Genomic DNA, 25,285 nt, shown 5'->3' with positions numbered 1-25,285 from the left:
TGTAGAGAGAGCAATTAGAAGAAGTCACCTTGTAGAGTGTTCAGTTACAAAGAAACCACCATGGAGATTTCTGTGATCAATATATGTCACCGGATTTGCGAAAAGGGGTCTTCCACACACATCCAATTCCGTAAACGTTGGAGACCATAACTCAGTGTTCGAGTAACATATTAACCTGAAAATTTCACCATGTATTCAGCTATAGTGGTGCTCATCACTGCCCAAATTTCAAGGCAATAGCTCTTTCCAATCTGAAGTTATCAATTGTCAAAGTTGGCAAATTGGATGTGTGTGGAAGACCCCTTTTCGCAAATCCGGTCATATATGTATTATATATATAATTTGTACATTTACTGATAAAATATTTAAAGTACATCTACTTCATCTTTTCTTCTTCCTGTAGTAAAGAAAAAAAAAGATAGGTTAAAAAAGTCCCAAAGCTGGCCATAGGCCGGCTTTGGGGTATACAAATACAAAGAGAAATGAAATCTAATCCAAAACAGCCAAGCTGAGAAAAAAGTGTGCGGCCCTCAGAAAGGCTATGGTGAAAAAAGATGTGAAATCCAAGGTGGCAGCCAAGAAATGGCTGTGATGGTAGGTTAATAGTAAAAATTTTAATAACGACAATTCAGGTGAATTTTTGTGCCGCTTCACAAAATTTACCTAAATTGTCATTATTAAAATTTTTACCATTAACCTACCATCACAGCCATTTCTTGGCCGCCACCTTGGATTTCACATCTTTTTTCACCATAGCCTTTCTGAGGGCCGCACACTTTTTTTACAGCTTGGCTGTTTTGGATTAGATTTGCTATAACAACATGAGATATATTAACATCACACTTTTGGTGATGAAGAATTAAAATAATAGCAGATGAACTAACACGTGAATAGTTCCCATTGTTAGTTATGTTATGGATGTTATAATTGCTGACTGAAAGTTTGGCAGAATTTGGTGTTACAATTTTGTTATACAACCATATAATTCCTCCAGTCAGAAATTGTTGCTGGTGACGACAGTAAGCATAAGTGCTACTTTGATAGATAGTGATGTTTTTCAACACTGACTTGCCTGCAATGTTTATTCCGATAATCCCATAACCACAGTTATTTTGAAACACAACATTGGTCATATTCACTGAGGATGTATCAAGCAAATAGACAGCTGCACTCCTATTAGTTGAATTAGTGGAGTGCTCTATCATTTGACCACAACTGATAAACTGCACATTTGCAATGTGTATAGAACTACTGTTAATTATACTGAAATAAAATCCTGGTTTGCTGTTATTAAAAATAAATTTGGTATTACTACCAATTATAGAAAAATTCCTAACAGCTGCAATTTGCATATTGCCATTCAAATGATACACTCCAGGAGAAACATACAGTACTTTGTTTGAATTAACCAGCTCATTAAAATCATGAACAGGCCATTCATAGCAGCATGACACTTTATCACTTTGAGTGCAATATGGTTTTAAATAGCAAACATTGCCATTTTGATTTGCTGCAAAGGTTAGCAGAAAAGGCAAAGATACAATTAGCAGAAATTGTTCAAGACGACCTACTTTGCTACATGCCAGGTTCATCTTGCCATTGGTCTTACCAAAAAAAAATTGTTAGCAGTCTGATAGTAGGAGAACAGGTCTATTCAAGTTAGCTCAATTCACAATGCAGTGATCTACTTTGGTTACTTGAATGACTCACTGCTCTATTTAAACCAAACCTTGCATCATAAATAGCTGTGATTACATCACGCATACAGGTGTATAGGGGTAATTTGTTGATTATTCATAAAAAGCTGTTTAGTTTTCAAAAATGAAAAACACTTTCAAGTTAAATCCTTGCAAACACAATACACTTCAGTACATGACATAACTACACCAAAATTATAATTGTGTAGCATTAATGTATGCTGGATTTATCTTCCTAAGTTTTGCTCACATAATTAATTTGATCATGCTCATTTATGCAAGTGCATGTCATGTATTTTAATTAGTGGAAAAGGCACTCTTTACACACAGTGTACACTCCAAGGGTACTGTATTAATGGATTGGAGTATACAATTGATCAACTGTGGAAGCTAAAACTGCACATAGCCACAAAATTTTCACCACATATACAATATACATTGGCTTTTATAAAGTACATAAGTACTATTCAGGAGCTGATCCAGAATCAGGGGGTCTGGGGGGCAAGGTCCCCAGAAGATAAAGCTATTTACATGTTTCAAGGCTAAAAATTTTGATGTAGAGGCTGGCTATCATTTTGCAGCACAGCAAATGTCACTTGCACCTCAGAAATGGTGGTAAAATGTAAGTACTAGTTCTTCAGCTAACCTTTACATTAACATACAGCTTGATTTGGAGTAATTTCTTTAATAATAAATGACCTCCTGCCACATCGTTATCACTGCCAGGAGGAATATCATCCTGCTAGAATATGCTGTAGGACCAGGTGTCCTACAAATCTTCAGCACTTGTGCTGTAAAGCATTAATAAATAAATAAATATGGTTTCTCCTTAATCCAGACTTATCTCCTTCAACGTGTCTGGGCATCACCAGAAAATTACCTCCAGTAACCTGGAACAAAGTACACAAAAAATTGCTCAACATGAATGACAACAGCTAACCTCTAGATCTTTGGGTACTGTTTTTGAATAACGAGTCACGTATTTGCACAGATTTTCCCCTAGGCTAGATGCGCTGCCCTTGTCAACTAAATGGTAAATCAGATTTAGAACTAAATTTATTGGAGAGTGTATAAAAGCAACTACCCCTTCTTTTTGATATATTTCCTATGCTTCTTTTAACTCAACAGTATAAGTAGGATATTAGATTTTTGCTGATATCATTGTATTTTCAGAATTCAATATGTAATCTAAATTAACTTTAAAATACATAAATGCATATGTACCTTATATATATATATATAGCTATAGCCTAAAGTTTTAGAGGTTGAACAATGTTATTTTTTGTGCATTTGTAAACAATCCCAAAATGTATCAGAAAATAATGGAGGTCTAAATATTTCAAAGATAATTTTTTTTGCTGTTATTACTCAAAATTATAGTGAAAATTTTCTCCCTTCAAAATATTTAGGTAGGCTATATGGTAGTTTATTGCTTTGATATGATATTAATAGCAACCTTACTTTACATGTGTAAATTGCTACTTATCATATTTAAATTAGTCATCATTTAGGCCAGGCAAACTTGGTTACTTGTTTCTCATCCCCACTTGCATCACTTTTTCCCCTACCACCTCAAATTTCATTGTTTTTGTTATTTACACATATTTTGATGCTGAGAAGGCAGGCTATCATTTCACAGTACAGAAAACGTATCTTGCAGCTCAGCAAATGCTAGGTATTACCTTTTAGAAGGCTTTATTAGCTAACCTTTACAGTGACAGATAGCCTACAGTTCCAGTAGTTTGAAACATTCCTTTAATAATGAATAATGAAAAATGACATCCCACCCACATGAGAATCCCAAATTTTGTGGATGAGAAATAAGAGTAATCAAGTTTGCCTGGCCTTGGTGGTCAGTGGCGATTCTAGACCTGACCTACAGGAGGGGGCAAGTAGGGAACAGCATAACTATTGTTGTATGGCTGTACTATAAAGTAGAATTTTGGGGGGTCTGGGGATACAACCCCCTGAAGCTGCAGGATTTTTGCAATTTGAAGGCTTGAAAACAGCCTAAAATTTATACTAAAAATATGAAAATAACAATGCCAATCTATACTGCAACTTTTCCCCAAGATTTAAAAAAAGTTATTTTTCAGTGGGGGGGATAATCACCTATGTAAGTATCAATATCAATCATTTTTAGTAATATCACATCGTTTTGAAAATCCTGGTATTGTAATTGTATGAATTTGATCACATGATCGTAGAGTTGGTACAGTGGAACCTTGGACTCCATTTATCTGGATTCTCAGTTACTGGTAATGACGGTTCTATCTGCCATTAGGGTAGTTGACAATACTGATATTTAAAAAAATGTTCTTTATGCTATTTTCAGAGATGAACTTTTTCAGAATTATGGACCACCCCTGTTCCAAAGGATTTTTTTGAAGGGAGACAGCTTCAGTATAAAAATGCCTCTTTTTGGCAGTGCCCTCAACATACATACATACAATAATTAATCAGACTACATCTACGTACACACACATACAGTTAGTACTAACAGTGTTTTGAATTGGTAGAGCTTCCTTGTTTCATACAAAAAAGAGTTCCAGATCTGTGTTTCTTGCAGAAATAAAAGCTATGTTTGGCTGAAGTAGTTTGCATTCTTGTTTCAAGGTATTATTTTTTTTTAAATATGCCAAATAAAGGTTCTTGATAATATTGCAGAGCTCTACTGTATGTCATACATTCTCATCATCAATAGATGGTTTTCTCCCCATATTTGTACTATTTTTAGGTTTATATAAGGCTATCCATATTTGTACTATTTTTAGGTTTATATAAGGCTATCCATATTTAGTGTACTATTTTTAGGTTTATATAAGGCTATGCAAATAGGTAATGGAATTTTTTAAAACTTCAAGACAATCAATTTAGTGTAGCTAGCTACATATCATTATCAATTTCATGTTAGGAGGTAAATAAACTTAAATGCACCATTTAATGTCCAAGCATTGGGATTAGGTCACTATTTGGTGATTTTTTTTTGTTTCTCATCAGAAAGATTCCAATAGTGGAGTGCAAGTGAGCGGGTAGATCTTTACCATTATTCATTATCACACTACATGCCACAACAGCTAGACTATGTCCAATTTTCACAAGATACTGGCCCACTTCCAACTATTAGCAGTAAACTCCAAGCATGGTGACACTTAAGATGCCTGTTTGACATGCCTATAGTTGGTCTAACGTGGAGGTCTCACTACACGAATATGACAATTCAATAAAAGCATTTCTTGGCATTCTACAGTACATGAGGTAGCTACTGTACAAGTGTGGCCAAGAATGGCTGTCGTGAAAACTGACCTGTGCATATTCAGTATTTTGTTATGCACCTATCAAGCTTCTTTGTCCCAGTACTGAAGATTTTTTGACACTATAGAAGTTGTCAAATACCCTGTATTGCTCCACCCTAGTGGGCAGTTGGGCATTACATTGACAGGTGTGTAATATTCAACAAGAAATGGTACTAATGGAGAAATACGTGCAGCAGTGAAAATACATGCGGTGTTTATGAGAAACAGAAAACCACCAAAATGGTAGCCTTTGTACAGTGAGTTGCATAGCTTACTGTTCTATTAGAGAATTAGTATATGTAGCAGCACTCACTTTTTGACACTTAACACAGTGGACCCTTGGTTATCTCAGTATCAGAAAAGATATTAAGTTCATTGTTTGGTAACTGAAGTCAATTTTATTTATAGAATACAGAGCTCTGTTAAATACTCTGATAGAACAGTCATATATTGAACATTTCCATTTCATTGTATACATACAATGATGGTCGGGTCTATACAGTGCTCCACATAACATTTACTTATAAATATTGTTAGAGAGAATAAAACAGCAGCTCATCTGATTCCAAGTTGTTGTCATTTTTATTAGCTGCAAAATTCTTTACATTTACCCATCTGTAAAAATTGTCCATGGGCATGCAGGTAACTACGTAAGTTTATAGAATTTTATGTATGTTATTATTACTGAATGTAGTTTAATGGGTACTGTGAAAAGTACTAAGCGCTACAATGCACCAAGTGGCTTTGTAACCAAGTGGTTAATTCCTTGACTTACTGACATAACATTGTATGGGGTCAAATCCCATGCAGATCAGTCCAGTTTTTTTCTTTCTTTACTGAGGGATTGTCTTTTTTTTTCATTTTGTGATGTTGTGCTGACAAAAACAGACAAGTTTGGATAAAAAATGCTTTCTGTACTGTCATAGGTAGCAGCCTTGTACAAATATAAGAATTATATTGCACATTGGGTAGAGGAACTTAAGTAAATTTAACACGGCCACATTGGCCCGTACAGTGATCATAAAATTAATGTGGAAATTCTTCAGGAATGTTTCTTGTTGTATTATTGAAGGGCTATAGATAACTAACTGATAGCTATATTGTGTGTGACTAGTTTTTGGTTGTTGTTCTTACGGAGAAACTTTGTGATCTTATTTCGTAAGTGTTATACAATACTACCACACTGATATCTAAAATCTTCTCACAATAAAATTTCTGTACTTTTACAGATGTGGTATGAGTATTGTGTAGACTACAGTTAATGCTACAAATTTCCATAGTGTTTGGGTTCACCCCTTGTACTGTTGTCTTAATTCAGTAAAACATAGCTGAAAGCTTTTTAATAATTGATAGTTGAGTCATGTGTTCAGATGTAAAATTTGGTTCATGAAATACCTTGCACCATTCTTTCATTCAATGCAGTATGCACCCGTTAATTTACCAAACATAATTATGTTACAAAAAAGTAAACAAACTAGTACAAGGAAAATTAGGAATTTTAAATTCAAGTACGTATATAAGGATCATGACATTATATGAAAGGAATATCACCTGCATCTGAAGCTACACTAGTGGGATACCGGGGAAACTTTGGAAAATTTGGCAATTAGCTACAAATTAAATTTGCCAAAGTTTAACCTGCCAATTACTTGTAGCACCTGAGATTAGCATCTTCATAGCTAAAAATTGAGATCGAATTCACCAAAGTTTATTTCGCCAAATTCAATTTAGCTTGCTATTCGCCAAAGTTTTTCTCTATATGGTATATCAATTGGTTTGAGTAAATTTCCATCAGATATACGTATGACTCAAACAATAATATTGAAATTTGTTAGCATATAGAACAGATATGATGCTACAATTTGTCTTTAACAAGAGAATACATTTCCAGACCAAGGATGCATGGTAAGGTACCTACATCAGTGATAGGATATGAGCAATCTAGTTTACAATGTCATGCACGTGATCAATCATGCTGTCTGAGTGGGGTTGTTTTCGTAACATTCCTTACATAACTGTTCTGCATAATTGTACTGTGTTTGCCCAAGTGTTAGCTGCATTAGCCCAATTATCCGCATAACTGTACTGAATTAGCTGCAGTACAGTTATGCAGATAATTGGTACAATATGGAAAATACAGCACGCGGCGGCACTTTGATCCTCCCGAACTAAGTACAATAAAGCTTATTTAACGTAGCTACACTGAACTAGTTATAGATTAGCTAGCTAGCTACCGGGTAGTGTCCTCATGGTAGCACAAAATCCACAACCTCCTTTTCCATCTTTCAATCCATACTGCGATCTGATCCCCTCAGCTTGTTCAACGTCCTGTTCGGGTCTGCATTAGACACCTGCACATCATGACCAGCAGGGTGAGAGACGACATTGAGATCACGTGTGAACTGTATTACGCGAGCCCCTATACACTGCAGCCACGCCCCAGTAACGTATCTTTTAATTTATGTATTAAGGAGATGGCTAGTAGAACTACTGCTGGAACTAACTGGCCTGAGCTTGCTCTGCATGGAGTATGCCCTACAGTAGAGGAAATCGGCAGGGGTACTTACGGGAGAGTTTTTGAGGTTGATTACGAGGGAACAGTTTGTGCTGCAAAAGGAGGTTCACGAAATTCTGCTGCAATATATGTACAAGGAGGCGAACACAGCAAGATCACGGAAGATTTTCTACGTGAATGTCAAATTTGGAGTACACTTCGCCATCCATGCATCGTTCAGTTTCTAGGTAGGTGTAGCTATGTAGTCTGGCAGTGAGCGCCTCTTTGCATATGAGAGCTTTTCTTTTCTTTTTTGCTGTTGTTGTTGATTGATTTATTATTATCCTCTTGGTAATCAGCATGAGCTGTTCTTCCTTACCAGTGCTAAAACACATACGTACAGCGCAAACAGATACAAACTAAAACAAAACTATACACACATACACTAATGGGTTACCATTATTCCACGGCAACCTATTATCTTAAGTATATGGACAAATAGTCCAAACGTACATGGTGTCTTAGTAAGGATCATATGTCCATATGAGCGGCGTGTTAGTGTACGGTATTAGAATACGACACATTAGTTGTCAGTAAATTGAGTAGCGGTATAGCGCTGCTTTCGATTCTCGAGGAGGCTCTATCCCACAATCGAGTCCACAATGGCTGGTTGGGATGATTTAGTCGAGGTGGAATCGCAACTAAAAAAGAACTGAAGCTTTTAACATCCAAGAACAGATGAAGAGCCAGACATAGGAGAGCTCTAAGGCCTTCCAGCAGCAATCAATTTATACATCATCACTACGATGGAAGTGGGCAACAAATTACGAAGCCTATTCCACGCAAAAGAGTTAGAACTAGTGGACAAGCCAGTCAGGGTGAGTCCGTGATACTGCATAACTAATCAGGCCACTTGTTCACATCATTGTTATACATTAAATTTGCCAGGTGTTACAGCTCAACCAGCAAATAAAAAGGGAGCCCTTTGATTCACCCCTAAATCCGTAAATTTAAAGTTGCTATAGGAGATTAAAGTTAGTTGGGATAGCCTTTGCATTACATCAGTAACATGGGCACAGGATGTGGAAGGTGAATTTGGGCATTTGATTCTCCAGTAGTCACCAAGTAGCCACCCGTCAATTTTACAGCTGGGCCTAGGCTATCAGGTTCCCAATGCACACATGAACACACACGAACACACACACACACACACACCTTTCACTATAGTATGTCCATGTAGAGCTGATTCCTTTAATAACTCAAAATGGAATTGAAACTTGGCACGTTTGTAGTCTTCCTCGACCTGCTAAAAATGTTTCAGAATTTTGTCATCCAAATTTTCAACAGATTATTTATGGCCAATCGAAGTTTTCAACACACACTTCCTATGTGGAAGCCATAAAAGTATGCAGTCCGATAGAGGATATGTGGCGGAACCTAACTGTACCTGTGTACTCTTGATATCTTAACTGATCACTAACAATTTGGTTGGGTGAAATGTTCTCTTTGAAAAAATTCCACTTTTTATTTTTTTAGCTGATTTTTTCAGGAACAATGCTGTATTAATTACTGCTTCAAAGTCAAAAGCAAAAGTCTCTACCTGCCATAAAGAACGGTTACGCTGGCCCAGCTAAACTGGGCTGCCTGTGCACTAGGCAGGCACTAAGAGCTGCGCTAGAAGATCCTCCTGGGGGAGGGCTAGTACCGTGTCGGCATGCTCATGGATGATGGTGTAGGCCCCAAAGTCCCACATGAACCCTGTCCATTAGTAAGACTTTGATAGTAATAGGCACTTGCTTTGACAGTTACGTAAAACCAGTTCACCAGATTCCTATTATATAACTGGACAGTCTGGAGCATTATGAGTTTAAGTTTCTTACTAAATCATCCCCCAAACTGCCCTGACTGGGCATTGATCCTGGAACCTTAGTGGTTCAATGTCAACATGGTTATTAAATTGTTGCAAAACTTTTGACTCCAGCAATGTTGGGACCTCAGCTATTCCACTGTTTGATTGTACACTTTGTTATTTCTATGTAGATATTTGTTATGATGCACAAGAAAGTGATTATGGAGTTGAAGGTATTTGCGATAACAATAGAGACCACTGTCAAGGTTGGTGCTGCCAAATAATGCATTTTTGTAGACCATAGTTTGCTTACTTTATAAGAAGATGTACTGTATGTCTACGTAGGTGCAAGGTAAGTCACAGACTACTAAGTCCACTAGCTTTTAAAATAATATGCATTATGTACAGTGTATTGTGGTATACAGATGTGTATCTGATACCCCTATTGTCATAAAGCCACACAGGCCTTGTAATAACAAAGATGTTTGAATTCCACTGTATGTGATTGTCAGAATTGCACCACCTTGGTCTGATGCTATATCCCGCTGTAATTCTGTAGCTACTGTGCATGGTCAAACATATGCATACCTGTACTTTACCCTTGCTTTATATAATTGCAGACAATGAACTTCAAGCAATGGTAGACGAGTTAAGGGAAAGCCTCAATGCTATTTCATGCACTGCTGAGCCTGCCAGTGTAATGAAGAGTTGGGCTGAAAGGAGGGAACAACTAGAACAAAGCTGGGAGAGCCATAGAGCCAAACTCTTTGAAGAAGTGGTGGCATCAATGGCATTACCACCTGAAGCAGTATGTGCATTCTGTATTTTGTGCTAAATTAGAATATGATAGTTCTAATATAGCATAAACCTAATTGATTTTGTTGATTTAATTGCAGAAATGTTCAATGTGCGGTGATACTGATACAGCAATAGTGCGGTGCCATCAGTGTGGCTACTCAAATATGACATACCTGTGTCCACTTTGTGATTGTCATGTTCATAATGATCACCCCCTCCATGACAGAGAATATTGGAATGAACACTACTTTACATTTATTCCACCAACACAGTATCCTTGCCCAAATACGGGAAACTTGATCGATATTGGTAGGTGAAATTTATCTCATAATGATAACAATGTTTACCTGCACAATGAAACTGAAAGCCGGGATACCAAGAGAGTAAATAGTAATACACCATGACACAGTATTTTTAGCATACAGCCTCCACAGTATACTGTATGATCTACAGTAGACATCTACGTACATCATCTTTGTGTGTGTGTATAGTGTGTAGGTGTGTGTAGTGTGAGGCAGCACAGCTAAGTGGTCAGAGCTCCAGCCTGTTATTTGAAAGGTTGCAGGTTCAATACCTGGTTAGGCCAATTTGCTGTTGTTGTTTCCCTGAGCATGAAACTTTATTCACATTGCTCCAGTCTACCCAGCTGATAAATGGGGACCTGGTGAACTGGTATCAACTGGTGAAGCAGCCCACCCAGCTGTAACATCAATGGGTACCTGGTATGAACTGAGGAAGCAAGAGTCTACCACTGTCCACATCTCACTAATGGATGGGGTTCAGGTGGGACCTTGGGTGCCCACACCATTAGTCTCACATGGCCAGACCGCTTTTTTTCTTCTTTTGTGTGTGGGTGGGGAAAAGAATAAAATGCGGTCTAGCCACGTGAGACTGCCACACCATATGTAATCCATGAGCTTGGTACAGCTCTCTTGCGGGGTATTGGCCCTTCCCCAAGAGGAACTTCTACCATGGCTCCTAGTGCCTGCCTAATGCACAGTCAGTCCAGCTCAGCTGGGTTGGTGTGACCGCCCTGATGGCAGCTAGACTTTGATTTTTGCTTTTGTGCATATAGTGTGTGTGTGTGTGTGTGTGTGTGTGTGTGTGTGTGTGTGTGTATAATGTCTATGCAATATATGTGTGACCTGGTTCAGAAGTAAAGGAGGCCTAGCAGTACACACATCCGTTCAATGGCAGCAAAAGAGCAAGCAAGCAAGTGTGTAGTGTAGTGTAGTGTAGTGTCGTGTAGTGTAGTGTAGTGTGTGTGTGTGTGTGATAGAGAGAGAGTACTCAATGACTGACTTCAGTCTGTGGTAGAAGACTCTGTTGCTAACTCTCAGTGTAGTTTCAGGGCTGGTAGGGGCTGTGTGGACATGGTTTTTTGTGTGCGACAACTGGTAGAAAAGACCATTGAACATCATAGCCAAATTTTCATCTTGTTTATTGATCTTCTTAAGGCTTATGACTCTGTGCCAAGACAGGCACTTTGGTCTACTTTGCAGAAATACGGTGTACCTGATTGTATGGTAGATTTGGTGTGTTCTTTTCATTAAGGGAAGGTTGCCACTGGGGCAGTAGGAGCAGAGGAAGCACCACCATTTCAAGTAAGATATCGATTGCATCAGGGCTGCACCATTGCCCCAACTTTGTTCATCTTGTATTTTGACTTGGTTATTCGGTGTTGGTTACTGTAAGTCGCTGTAATGCTGTAGGAGTTGAGGTGCTGTACAAGATAAGTGGGAAACTTGCTGGGGAGCGTACCAGAAGACCCTTATCATTTACCATATCTGATTGCTTGTTTGCTGATTATGCTGCACTGATCTGCTCTTTTAGAGAAGTTGCTTGTGGCTGGTGTCCATATTACAACTGAGGCTGTAGTTGCATAGGATTTAAGTGGTGGTAGCATAGAGGTAGTGAAGGAATTTAAGTATTTGGTGTCACTGATAGAGGCTCATGATAGGATGACAGTTGCAGGAGCGTTGCATAGTCCAAACGGCATAACATTAAACTGGAACAGGCCCTCATGTGTGCAAAATGCTGTCTTTTCTCTGTGCTGTGGGGTCAACTTCCACCTGCCAGTACCCATTCTTCAAGTCTAATGTGGAAAAGCACATTGCTCCTGCCAGGGTATCCAGAGTGTCATCAATCCTGGGTATGGGATAAGCATCCTTGTGAGTTATTTCATTCACCTTGCAGTAATCTACGCAAAAGCGAAGAGAACCATCCTTCTTTGGTACAAGTACAATAGGGGATACCCAAGGGCTTTTTAATGGGGCAATGATGTTTTTTCTTGCATTTCGGTTAAAAGTCTCCTAATTTCATCTCTTTGGGGTAGAGGAACTCTCCTTACTGCTTGACGGATAGAGTTTCCATTGGTTTCAATCCGATGATTCAACAGATTTGTTCGGCCAAGGTCACCAGACTTATAAGCAAATATGTGTGCATAAGAAGTAAGCAGAGCACTAAACTGAGTGAGCTGGTGGTCTGAAAAACTATCTGGCATTGTGCTGAGTACATCATTCATCACTTTCTTCCATTCCTGGTCGGTACAAGCAGAATCATTAGTTTTGCCTACTGATAATATCTCCTCTATATTACTGATAGCCTCTGCACTTGCCACTTTGGTCCCCTTGTAAATGGTAGTTGGCTTATACCGTATAGAGGGAAACTTTGGCGGGGGTAAACTTTGGCGAAATTGGCGAATTGCAAAAATTCGCCAAAGTTTAAATTCGCCAATTACTCAGCAACAAAGAAAATTTTCCTCACGTGCAGAGCCACGTTGCGCACGTAAGATGTCTATTCTCAAGTACTACAAACTCAAGCCTGGATCGAAAGTGACATCAACTCAGATATCGACGTCGAAGTCATCGGAAGATATCGGCCACAATTTACCGGATCCTAATGGGACTTTGAGTAAGAGCGTTCCGTCTTCAGCGATAAGAATGGCAAATGATGGAGTCCTTAAACTAGGTATTTCGAGCGCAACGGCCAGCAATTACAGTGGTAAACCAAGACCAAATGGATATTTGATGTTAACATCAACCCAACGATGTGAGATTGGCAAACGAGCAGCTGCACATGGAGTTACCGCGTCACTTCGGTATTACGCGAACAAGTATCCACGCCTTCCACTAACAGAAACCAGTGTAAGAAGGTTTAAAAACCTTTATAAGGAAGCAGTCAAGAAGAAACTTGATGAAGTTAAAAAAGCTCAGGCTTCCAGTGCCCAAGATACAACCGACAATCCTGATTGTGTAGTTCACGAGTTGCCTCGTATGAAAAGTGGCAGGCCTTTATTGTTGCGGGACGAATTAGATGGCCAGGTACAAGAGTATATCAAAGAATTGCTTAGTTGTGGAACAGCAGTGAGTAGTAGTGTAGTGATTGCTGCTGCTGAGGGAATTATTACGAATAAAGATGCTAATATTCTGCGTGAAAATGGTGGGATCAAGTTGACTGAAGAATGGGCAAAATCCTTACTGAAGAGAATGGGCTATGTCAAAAGGAGAGCATGTAGCAAGGCAAAAATTGATGTGGAGCATTTTGAAGAATTGAAAAGAATATTTTTGATGTATATTACAAATATTGTAAGCATGGACAAAATTCCACCACAGTTGGTCATAAATTTCGATCAGACAGCAATCAATTATGTCCCCACACCATCTTGGACAATGGAGAAGGAGGGAGCAAAGAGGGTAGAAATGATGGGGATAGATGACAAGAGACAGATAACAGCAGTTTTTGGTGCATCCCTTTCAGGTGACTTCCTGCCACTTCAGCTTGTATACGAAGGAAAGACAACACGATGCCTTCCAACTTACAGTTTTCCCTCAACGTGGAACATTACTTATTCGGCCAATCACTGGTCGAATGAAGAAACAATGAAGGAATATATGGAGATGGTCATTTTTCCATACATCAGGGAAATTAAAGAAGATCTGAAGCTTCCTGATGAACAGGGTGCACTTTTAATTTTTGATAACTTCAAAGCACAACCATTTTAACACTACTGGATAGCCACAATATCAATGTAGCCCTAATTCCTGCAAACTGCACTGACCGGTTACAGCCACTAGACCTCAGTATTAATAAGCCAGCAAAAGATTTCCTTCGTAAGCAATTTGAAAGCTGGTACGCGAAACAAGTTTGCTCACAGTTAGATGAAGGAAACCAGAGTGAAGGTGTTGATTTGAGGCTCAGCACTATGAAGCCTTTGGGTGCAGAATGGATGGTAGCATTCCATAGCCATATCAAGAAAAACTCTGATATGGTGCGGAATGGATTTAAGGAAGCTGGGATTTTTGACTGCCTTTGAACAATATTTTATTAATTGGTTATATTATTATTGTATTATTTACAAATCAATGAAAATATGTGATTGATACATATATGATGCAAAGAGTTCGTATATATTATCTTATGGGATAGAGTGTCTAGTTTTGTTCCCTTCATTTGCAAGGGAATAAAGACATTTCTCCTTTATTTAGGCAGGTGACTAAATGGCTCCTTAGCTCTTCTTGAACAAACTTTATTTTGCCTGGCTGTTTCCCAAATGCTATGGCAGTAGCAAACGCAATAGCAAATAGGCCACAATCAGCACCTCCCTTTTGCTTTTGACAACGGGCAAACTTCACAACTACTTCTGTAGAATTCCACTGGAATAAATTCACGATGACTCTTTCCATTTCCTTATCAGGGTAGGTAAACAAGGAATCATACACTTTTACGTGGCCAATGGTGCAATTTTTAGTTGAGGCAACAACCCAATGATGTCTACCTTTACAGAAGATTATCTGCACCTTATCTCTGACTGTTTTCTCCGTTAGTGCACGCTTTTTGTCTTGAAGCAGTGTAGATGTAAACCCATTCAGATTGGGAAACTGTTTTTTCAATAATTGCTGTGCCAAATTGATCTCTGTGTCAGTTAATTCTTCTCCCATTATAATATGTTCTGAGTCTATAAGCTTCAATCTTTTCTTTTGTGGAGACACATCATGCTCAGTGGCTTGACCTGACAAATCCAAGGATAAATCTACCACAGGTGTTAACTCAGCTCTGCTGTGGACTACAATTTGATCCTCAGTAGCTCTGTCTTGGACCTCTACAACTTGGTTGTCAGTAATAAATTTGTCTTGGATCTCAACAGCTTGATCTTCAGTAGCAGGGTCAATGGTATCCCTAATTGAAAGTGTATCCATTGCAACAACAATGGATAAGGTTGCTTCGAGACGCTTTCTTGTCTTTTTTGCTTCCTTTTCACTTTCAATAGAAAAATCTAATTTACATGGAATCTCGAGACCACCTTGTTCCAAATCTGAGGAATGACGGTGGCTGCCATTTACGCGGCTAATTATTGATCCAACTCGTCTAATAAATATTGAACATATTGGGGATATGTCAATAGGGACATGTCCTACAACAGTTGAGACTCCAGAAATTACTTTCGTCATGGCCACCGCATGGGGATCGTGTGAATTTCCTGGCTCACGTTTACAGTTCAGTTCTTCCCCGATATATGGATTGCTCCATATAGTCTGATAAACATGGTATACACGAATCTTCGAATCAATAGAAAATCTGAAGACAGACATCATGAACACCTTCAAGATCGTTAACGACAAGCCGATTGAAACAATTAGAACAAAATAATGTTTTACGGAAACTCGTACGTGCGGTACCAGTAAAGCAGTGCACGATCCTTCAGTGCAGCACGCGACCACCATGTTATTATACTGTCGTATGAAAATCGTTAATACAACAAAATGTTAATGTATGTTTGGCTATATTAGTCCAGGTCACTTGGCGATTTACAGGTATTTTAAAATATTATGATTATGGTTATTATTAATGCGCGACGGGTTGCACTCGTGCATAATATGGATCCCGTATACGGAAATTCAACGCGATCAAAATCCAGCGTGTGTGATCTGTGAATTCGCCAAAGTTTATTTCGCCAAATGGATTTCTGGTGGCATTTCGCCAAAGTTTAACGCCGCCAAAGTTTCCCTCTATACGGTAGTCTAGGTTAATTATCCGGAGTGGTACAAGCCCATTTTGAGGTACCACAATGGCTCTTGCTATGAGAACAAGTTGTTTCTTAACTGGCTTGTCCTCCACCATCCAAGTTCCTTCACAGTTCAGGGGCATCGTTCCCATACCTCAATTTCACTGGTGTCAGCGATGGTCAGTGTTTCTGGTATGACAACCTCTACATGCCTTGTGCTATTCTCTGGTAGCTGCTTTGCATTCAGAGATATTTGGGTCCCACTAGAACAAAGTTCCCCTCGTGCCAGGTCTAAGACACAATCATTAGCCTCCAAGAAATTCAATCCAAGGATTCCTTCTGATGTTAGGGAATTAACAACAATTAGTTCTTGTTTAAATGTTTTCCCTGAGATTTCTAGCTCGATAGTTACCGATCCTTGAATCTGCAAAGGTGCACCATCAACACCAACCAGGTGCAAGCCAACTGGATTCATTCTTGGGGCAGTGGGTGGCTTAATGCATTCCCATACCTCACTAGATACAAGCGATACAGCTGCCCCAGTGTCTACCAGGAATGATACCTCATTACTGAATACACGTGCACACACAGTATAATTTGATACACTATTTATAGCAATTGTGCACATGTCATTATCAGGTGAGGCACAATTACTGTTACATACCTGGTTCATGGGTAAGGACACTTCTCCACATGTAGGTGGGATATTAGCACATCCACTAGCATAATGTCCTGGCTGCTCACACTTGTAACAAATTATTGCTCGATGTTTCCTCCTCTTCTGTCTTTGCTGGTGGTACTGTTTCCTCATTTTAGTTGTTACTTGTCTCTCATTTATCTCATCTTCCAGTTTCTTGAGCTTTTCCATTAACGTATTTAACATTGCTTCCAGATTAGTCTGTGTGGAGGTAAGTGTACATTCCTGTGGCCCTTGATGCTCGGCTTGCATGGCCGCTGCTCCGAGCACGTAGGACTCAAGCTCTATGGTACTCGAGACGGCTTCTGACATGGTCTTCGGGCGGCGTTGTCTCACACTGAGAGCTATTCTGGGATCTTCCAGTTGATCAAAGTAGCGACTCAGTGCTATGTATTCTCTGGCTTCCTCTTGAAGCTCTGGATATGCCTTGTCTATTAAAACACCGAGTCTGTCCGCGAAAACACCCCAACTTTCAGTTCCTCATTTCGTACTATGCCGCATGCAGTTCATTCTTGTAAAGTTCTGTTTTACTACTGGGCTCGAAACGCTCCTGAAGGGCTTCTCTGGCCTGTTTGTAAGGCTCACTCTTAGCTCTGCTTAGCGCCACACGTGCCTTTCCGGTTACTCGCACGTGCAACCATTGCAATTTTGTAATGTCGTCCCACCTGTTGACAACTGCCACACTTTCAAAGTGCTGGTTCCACTCGCAGAAGTCCTCTTCCCCGCTAAACACCTCAGGAAGGATGACTGGCCTTCCCATCGGCTGAGTGCTGTCCTGATCGTCCGACACCTGATCAGTCTGGTGGTTCATCACTCGGCCTTGCCGTGAACTGTAACAAACAACAGGCCACTACAGTACGAGACTCGACCTTCCGGGGTACCGTTCAACGTAAGGAGTTGATATGCCACGGTACCACAGCCTTTTCACTTCGGGTTCAGATGAAACGTCGCGGGTCAGTCTAGGCACTAGTCTTTTGGCGTGGCCCCGGCTGATCCTGCCGACTACGCCAATGTAACAAAGCAGGTTACGAGCACTATTCAAGCTACCACTCATATATCATTCACAACAAGACTGACACAAAAGTACAAGGACCAATTAATACTTAACTATGTAAATAGCTTATACAAAAGGTGTTTATAATACAAAAACAAATAATTTAATAGGTCTGTTACACAGTGCCACCTTAAAATTTCAGCAATAAAAATCAATGCATCCTCGTCATTTTATATAGAGTACATCTACTGTACTTCTATATACATGTGTGAACTTGAAGTGCTATATAGTGTGTTAGTGTCAGGTAATTTGGGTTGCATTTCAAGAGACTTAATGTGGAGCCGTACTCATGCACCATTTGAGAATGTGTTTTGGTGTCTTAAGTGATACATGCAGCCACACTCACAACATTCTCTATGGGCATTTATGATCATGTCCACTTATTGGGATTGTGTTGTTGTAGGCAACAAAAGTCTGCACGGTGTCAAAAACAAGTGCTATGCCAGCTTATGGGAGCCTGTAGACTATCATGAAGCCACACCCACTTATCGATCATTGACTATGTGTGTTTTGGTACCTGTAGCTACTCATTCATTTTCTTTTGCAGACAATTTTTCCTGTTGATCAACAACCCTGACTTGCACTATGTAACTCTTACATCTGAATTTAAAGCAGCATTGAATGGATTATCCAACTTAAGTACTGTAGAACCTCTCTTAAAGTACCCTCCACTCAACATTTCTGTGGTTCCTATAGAATACAATTTAAAGGACCTCTCAGTAAGATTTCATCAGTTGGTCTCAAACTGTTCATTACACTGTTAAAACAGAGGTGTTCAGTTACACCCTGACAAAGGTGTTTATGGAACACCTACACCTTTAAAAGTGTACATATACACCCAGGGGTGTTATATTACACCTATAATGTTATTGGATTGTAATAGGTGTAGTGAAGCACCTTTGGGGTGTATTAAAGGTGTTATTGTACAGCCTATACTAATACATTTGATTCATTTGAAATGAATTTCTTTTATGTAGGAATGAGTCTACACACCATACAGTGATGCTATAGGATTGTAAGCTCATGCAGTGTTGCTGATTTAGTTAAGTGCAACAGTGAAGCTTAAACAATGTTACACTGGCTCAGCATGTAGACGGACAGATCAACAATACTATATCCATACTCAATCCATCAACGTACTGTAACTTGCTAGATTGCGCATGTCAGTAGTTGCTTTTACAAGTACTAATAGTGTTTGTACATTCTGTATATTTGATTTTAGTGTGCATTAATAATAATAATTCAATTCCGTACAATTACAGACATCTAAAATATAAATTGTACACTGTGCAAAAAGCAGAGGTCACAGATATGAGAAGCATGAATGTGCGTGCACAGTCAATAAAGTAAACAATTCTGTGTGCTGTACTAATTTGTCAACCATAGGATTGCAATCCATTATGTAAGCATGGTAAGGTCAGTGTCAATACAAGGCTACACATTAAATGCTACTTCATAATCCAACATCTTTTCAATCACTCCAATCGTCAGCTGGTCATGTAATAATATCATTAAGAGACTCCATATCATGTTCAAAATGGAAGGCAATTTTCCTTTGTGATGCCGGTGGGTAGCCTTGTGGTCATCATCATACACTGCAATGTGATTCAAAATGCCAGTTTGTGAGTCCGATTTATACATCAAGCTTAGCTATCAAGAATTTTTGACCTTTAAAATTACAAGAACTAATGGATGTCAACACATGTTCACTAATGAAAGTTGACTGTGACAAGGCCAATGGACAATTCAAGCGGATACTCTGAGCGGATACTGAGCTACACTCCCTGAAAACCTAGGCCCGTGTGTTGGCATTTATATACACGCATACCTTCCAGAACGTCAAAATAACCAAGAAATAAGTGATGATTTGACGATCCAATTGTGTTCCATTGAACGCTCAGCTTTTGAACGGCAGTGCGCACTATATAGCGTGTACCATGTGCGAGACCAGGTGTACAATATCAGTAATATGGCCACCGACAGAAGCAGTTGAGACGATAACGTGCGAGCAGCTTTTGATAGTAAAGAAATGTACCAAAATTTAACAGCATCGACGGCGGGAATGTGGAAGACTACTTGTACTCGGCTGCAGCGGCTGTCAGTGCTTGGCGCCCAGAGTGGAAAAAGGTAAGTAACGGCCCGGCAACTTTGATGTGAATAATACATGATCTATTTACAGTTAAGAAGTAGCTGTGAAGAAAGAACTGGCGACGATTAGAAGTGTTCACTTCTGAGCTATCTTGAAGCAAGTTTGTTCTACTAAGTATTTGGGTGTATATTTTGATCGGCATCTCACTTGGCAGGTTCATGTGGATTATGTTCTTGGTAGAGTTAGAAGGAAACTTTTTGCTATGAATCGGGTTAGGCCGGCTTCCTCTAGAGTTCTGCAGTTGCTATATCAAGCTTATATTTTACCGGTGTTGGATTATTGTGATACTGTGTGGTTACCATCAAATTCTAGTACTCGTCGTTTGGAAAGACTCCATTCTAAGTTTACATCATCTTTCCATTCCTCTGATAACTTTAACTTCCGATCATCTTTAACTGAAAGGCGTACTTTTCACACAGCTGTACAGGTTTTAAAATTCTCAACAAGATTTCCCCTCCTTATTTACATGGGATTTTTTCATATGCTGTGGATGTTACTGGTCGCTCTGGTAGAAATTTACACCGATTATTTGTTCCAAGTGTTAGAACTAATTATGGAAAACAGTCTTTGGCGTACAGGGGTACGGCCATATGGAACAGATTACCTAAAGCACTATACAGTGCTAAAACTGTGAATGGTTTTAAAACATTATTTTGTACAATGTAATTCTGTTTTGTTGTGTATGTATGTACTTATATTGTATTGTATTTTTTTTTTGTTGTGCTCTCAGGGCATAGCTGAAAAACAGCCTTCTTTGGCTGACGCTATTTTCCCTGATTAAATATCATTTAAATAAATAAATAAATAATAAACAGCGTAATGAGACTGGTATCTTCAGTAGAACTTGATACATTCTCTGACAATGTTAGAGGCCATTTCCACTGGTTTGACAACTGGCAGGGCAAACAGGAGATAGCTCAGATTCCAAGCACATTCATCATTTTCACATCCAAAGTCAGAGGCTTACAATGTGGTGTGCCAGAAGCTGGTTCAAAAGCACCCAGCTAGGTCCTGGATGACAATGGACAGTGGACTTGTGTCAGTATGTTGGTAAGTGTAAAACCTTGATATACTGGTTTATTTTAGAGATTAAGAATTCAGAGGAGGGTGTAGCAAACAAAATTATCAGTAATGAACCAACTAAAAAACTTGAGTGTGGAGCCCAACGACAATGGATTGGAAATTTCTGATGGCTACTGAATGCTTGGCTTTAATAGCGACTGAATGTCCACTTTTGGCAGAGGTCGTTGATCAAAATTCTCCTCTTTGCAGTCAAGTACTTGGGTAAGTGAAGTGTATCATAATAATTTGTTATAGTTTGAAAATTATGTTTTCTTTTGGTATATAGATACAAAACAAGTTTAAAGCAACTGTTCTAATTGACAACAATATAAAGGACTTCATTTTTATCAACTGGCCTATGTGGAGAACAAAATTGATGTCAACAGTTTAGTGTAAGACCAGGCCATACTTTAAGAAGCTATTGGGACTTCTTGGTGAATGTGGCTAATGATTTTTGTCCACCCAGATGGTAAGTAACAATTAAGAATACTGAATGTATGTAACAAGGTCTTATTTTTCTCAGATGTTACTGATTGTGTACTTGGAAGCTGATTTGTCATATGTTACATCCAAGACGGTTTGCAAGGAATAGTGGTTTACTTAAGAATTTTGAGGTATGTTTACCTGTAGTGTACATTCACAAAGTTATATTTGGTTGACATTTAAAACGTCTAATAATTTCACTGCATGAAAGCATTAATTACTTATTAGCATATAAATTCACAACTCTAGACAGGCTGTCAATATCAGTAGTTTCTTGGCATCCAAAATCACCAGTACTACTGTATGGTGGGAGAAAATTTTGGCAAATTTGGCAAAATGATTTTGATTCACCAAAAAATGCAATTTGACAACTATTCGCCAATATAATTATTATCCACCAAATTCCTTCTCGAGTAAACTCAAAATTTTGTATTGTGCAGTATACGGCCAAGACTATAGTTCCTTGAAATATGTACCTATTGTCATGCTTGTTATATGTTATATATTTTTATTCTTTTATTTGCAGTGACGTGATGTCGATGTAGACTCTGTGCAGTTTCAAATTGTCATTCAGAACCATTTCTGGTTATTACTGGACGCAATCCTGAAGATGAGGGTAGCCGAGTCTTCCATCACTAGTTCCATTCCAGCACTATGTGTTTAATCTCAAAGATGAGTAGCTGTCGCAACTGGAGACTGTTATTCCAATCTGGAGAAGATGTGTATAGAACAGTAAACTCTTATAAAATGAAGTTTATATATTATGTATAGCAACTTTCAATGCTTGTACTTTTAATATCACCCTAATAAAATTGTAAGACTACTGAACACTGCTAAGGGTTTACTGAACACTGCTAAAGAGTTTATTGAAACACCTAGGGGTGTTGTGTATACCTACTTAAAGTTTATTGGAACACCATTGGTGAGTGTTACCGAAACTCCTTTAAGGGTGTACTGGTACACCCTTAAGGGGAGCCTGACAACAATTGTAGATAAAACACCCCAAGGGGTTAATAAAGAACCTTTTTTTAACAGTGTACATACGTAGTGTTTCGTTACATAGTGGTTCCAACAGATAAGAAAGCTCTTAAAGATTGGTAATTTTTGTCCTTTGTAATAATAAAGATGTACCTTAGTTAAGAGGGTAATAAACTACCACTGCTATTGATTTGGAACCTGGACAGATGAGGTTGTCTAGGTTCACTGTAACTGACTAACTGTATGGTTGAGTCATATACGTAGAACTATGTTCTACATTAGCCAGCAAGTAGCCTGTCAGTCACTCAATTAAATGGTTAACAGTATAACCACATCTGTGAACTACGATCATACACAATTCTTGCACAGTATGTAACATAGTTATTAGAAACTAGTGAGTTTCTTTTCTGTTTTCATCAGCTCCCACATATTTACTCATTATTGCAGATTTAACAATTATTTTGTCTGAATAGCAAAAAATGAATATGCATGGTCATTTAAAAAAATGCAACATTTGTATATAGGTACCTAACTAGTCTCATGTGCCAGACAGTTTGTGTGGGGGAAGGAAATAAACCATCTGGTCACTGTTGTACACTTTCCATGAATACACTGACACACTGTTAAAACGAGGTGTTACAGGTACACCCATCGTAAAGGTGTTCATGTACACCCATGGTATTTACAACACCCTAGGGGAGTATTGTAGCACTTGGGGTGTTGTTGAACACCACAAATGTCATTTTACTCCCCAATAATAGCTAAGCCACTGTAAGGGTGTTTGCCTACACCTAGGTATATTGAAACCCACAATTGGATGCTTCTATTGAAATTAGGTTATAAGTACAGTTTGCTAACTTCTATAAGAGTGACTTGGAAACAACTATGTGGTAAGTATAAGGTGTTGCAAATATATTATTGCGTACTGCTAATGTGCTTTGTTGTTGGTAGTCATTGAGTATAAATTGAAATCAACATGAAGGTTACTGGAATGCTATAGCAAGCCTACATTTCTTTTCAACAAAATGCCACCATGGAGAGCATTAGAACACCTTTATAGCTATTCCTAGAACACCCTTAGGGAGTGTTGCAATGCCCTTGTAACACCTTTTAGTTGCTCCTAGAGCACCCCTGGGGAGTACTACAACTCCCTTCAAAGGAGTTTAATTTAAACAGCAGTTAGAACTCCCCCAAAGGTGATTGGATTACACCCTATTTTTAACAGTGGACATGTAATTAGATTTCATAACACTATTATGTTTTTCCAAGGATAATCGTGCCAGTCACGTCTGTTAGCAGGCTGAGGCGAAAATTGTACTGTTAATGTCATGATGTATTTGAAACATTGCTGAAGGTCTTTCTCAACAATTCCACTACTTCACAAATCCATAGCGAACCAGACTAAACAATGATTTTAAGAACTCTACAAGGGGAACAAAGATCCTAAGCCCATGGCATTGTTAAACTTCAGTCCTTTATTACAGTAAGAGTTTTAATAATTGGTGTTTATTTTATCATAGAGCCTGCAAGGCAATCTGGTTGGCTCTGCCAACATTCCAACAGTGGTCACAGAATGTGTGCAACAGTTACTAGAAGGATTATTTGCCACCCCCACACAAACCGTCTGGCATGGAGACTAGTTGGAACAATGAGTCCTTATTTTCAGTGATTGCATGAAGATGAGATGACTTTGATACAATAAGCATTTCTTGGTATTCTGTAGTGTTAGGTTACCTCATTAGATGTTAAATTTCCTGGCCAGTTGCTTGCAACATCTGAGTTTCCACCTACAAATAAGAACATCATACCCAATATACATGTGATCACACAACATCACACAAAATCATGACCACATAATAAAGTGGTGATGAAAATTTTAATATCTCTAATGCACCTATCAATGTATTTACAGGAAGAATTGACATAAAACTGTTGCCGCATGGGTCAGTTGATTCAGCTGTTTGAAATCCCCATATATACCCAAGGGCGGGATAGTGAGGTAATACATTGATAGGTGAATTAACGTATAAAAACAGTAACATCTCTATAGGGCAAGGAACATCTCTAAATAGTGAACACACACACTACACACAGTGGTGTCACAAGAATAAAACACAAGCTGCTTCACACTCACATTATCAGTTTCACCAATAGTTGTGAATAGCTCTGCGCTGCCAGGTAATGCGAGATGTCACTGACAAATCAGTTGATGAGGCAGCCAGTGAAAGAAACAAGGACAGTCCATGCACTCTGAAAAACGGCAGGAGAAAAGAGTTCTTCTAAAACAATTTTTTCGCCCTTCTTTTCTAGTTGCTGCCAGCCTGGCGGAGAACATGACGTTGTTGGTCCTGCAAACTAGTTGGCTTCAACATGTCAGAAACATTTGCATTTTGTAACATTGATTGGCAAAGCAAAATGGAATGTTATAAGGGGTAGCTACTACTACTGCTAGTAACAATTGCTTGATTGTGTATTGTATTAAAAGTTATGAGTCATTTAACTTGAAAAAGGAGACATTATGTGTCTGCATTCCCAGGCCCAATTACATATTATTGCCTGTGTGTAGCTTTATTTGAACTTAATGTGTAAAAGAACTTATTGTACTCACTTTGATCATAAAGGCACAATTAAAGCTATATTTGACATGCACTATTCCCAGAAGAGGGTGCCTGGCAAAAACATAAAAAACATAGACTTTAACTGCTACCGCCAGCCTTGCTTTTT

General features: G+C 38.8%; 2 protein-coding genes and 1 long non-coding RNA gene across 3 annotated transcripts in view; 2 read left to right on the top strand and 1 right to left on the bottom strand.

Moving 5' to 3' along the window:
* The window catches only part of LOC136237220 (uncharacterized), a 351,388-nt gene that overhangs the window by 61,463 nt on the left and 264,640 nt on the right, over nt 1-25,285 (bottom strand). The window lies entirely within an intron of this gene.
* Nucleotides 7,968-11,658, top strand: LOC136236462 (uncharacterized). The gene is made up of 4 exons (XM_066026613.1): nt 7,968-9,602; nt 9,957-10,144; nt 10,233-10,443; nt 11,289-11,658. Exons 1-4 carry the CDS (start codon nt 9,425-9,427, stop codon nt 11,303-11,305), a joined length of 594 nt encoding a protein of 197 aa, XP_065882685.1. The 5' UTR covers nt 7,968-9,424; the 3' UTR covers nt 11,306-11,658.
* Nucleotides 20,855-21,854, top strand: LOC136268937 (uncharacterized). The gene is made up of 3 exons (XR_010707150.1): nt 20,855-21,322; nt 21,387-21,569; nt 21,624-21,854. It is a non-coding gene; the product is annotated as an uncharacterized lncRNA (long non-coding RNA).

Source organism: Dysidea avara, chromosome 10, assembly GCF_963678975.1.
Source record: "Dysidea avara chromosome 10, odDysAvar1.4, whole genome shotgun sequence".
Classification (NCBI taxonomy): Eukaryota; Metazoa; Porifera; class Demospongiae; order Dictyoceratida; family Dysideidae; genus Dysidea; species Dysidea avara.
The sequence above is the reverse complement of the archived record's forward strand: the minus strand, read 5'-3'. Positions and strand labels throughout refer to the sequence as shown.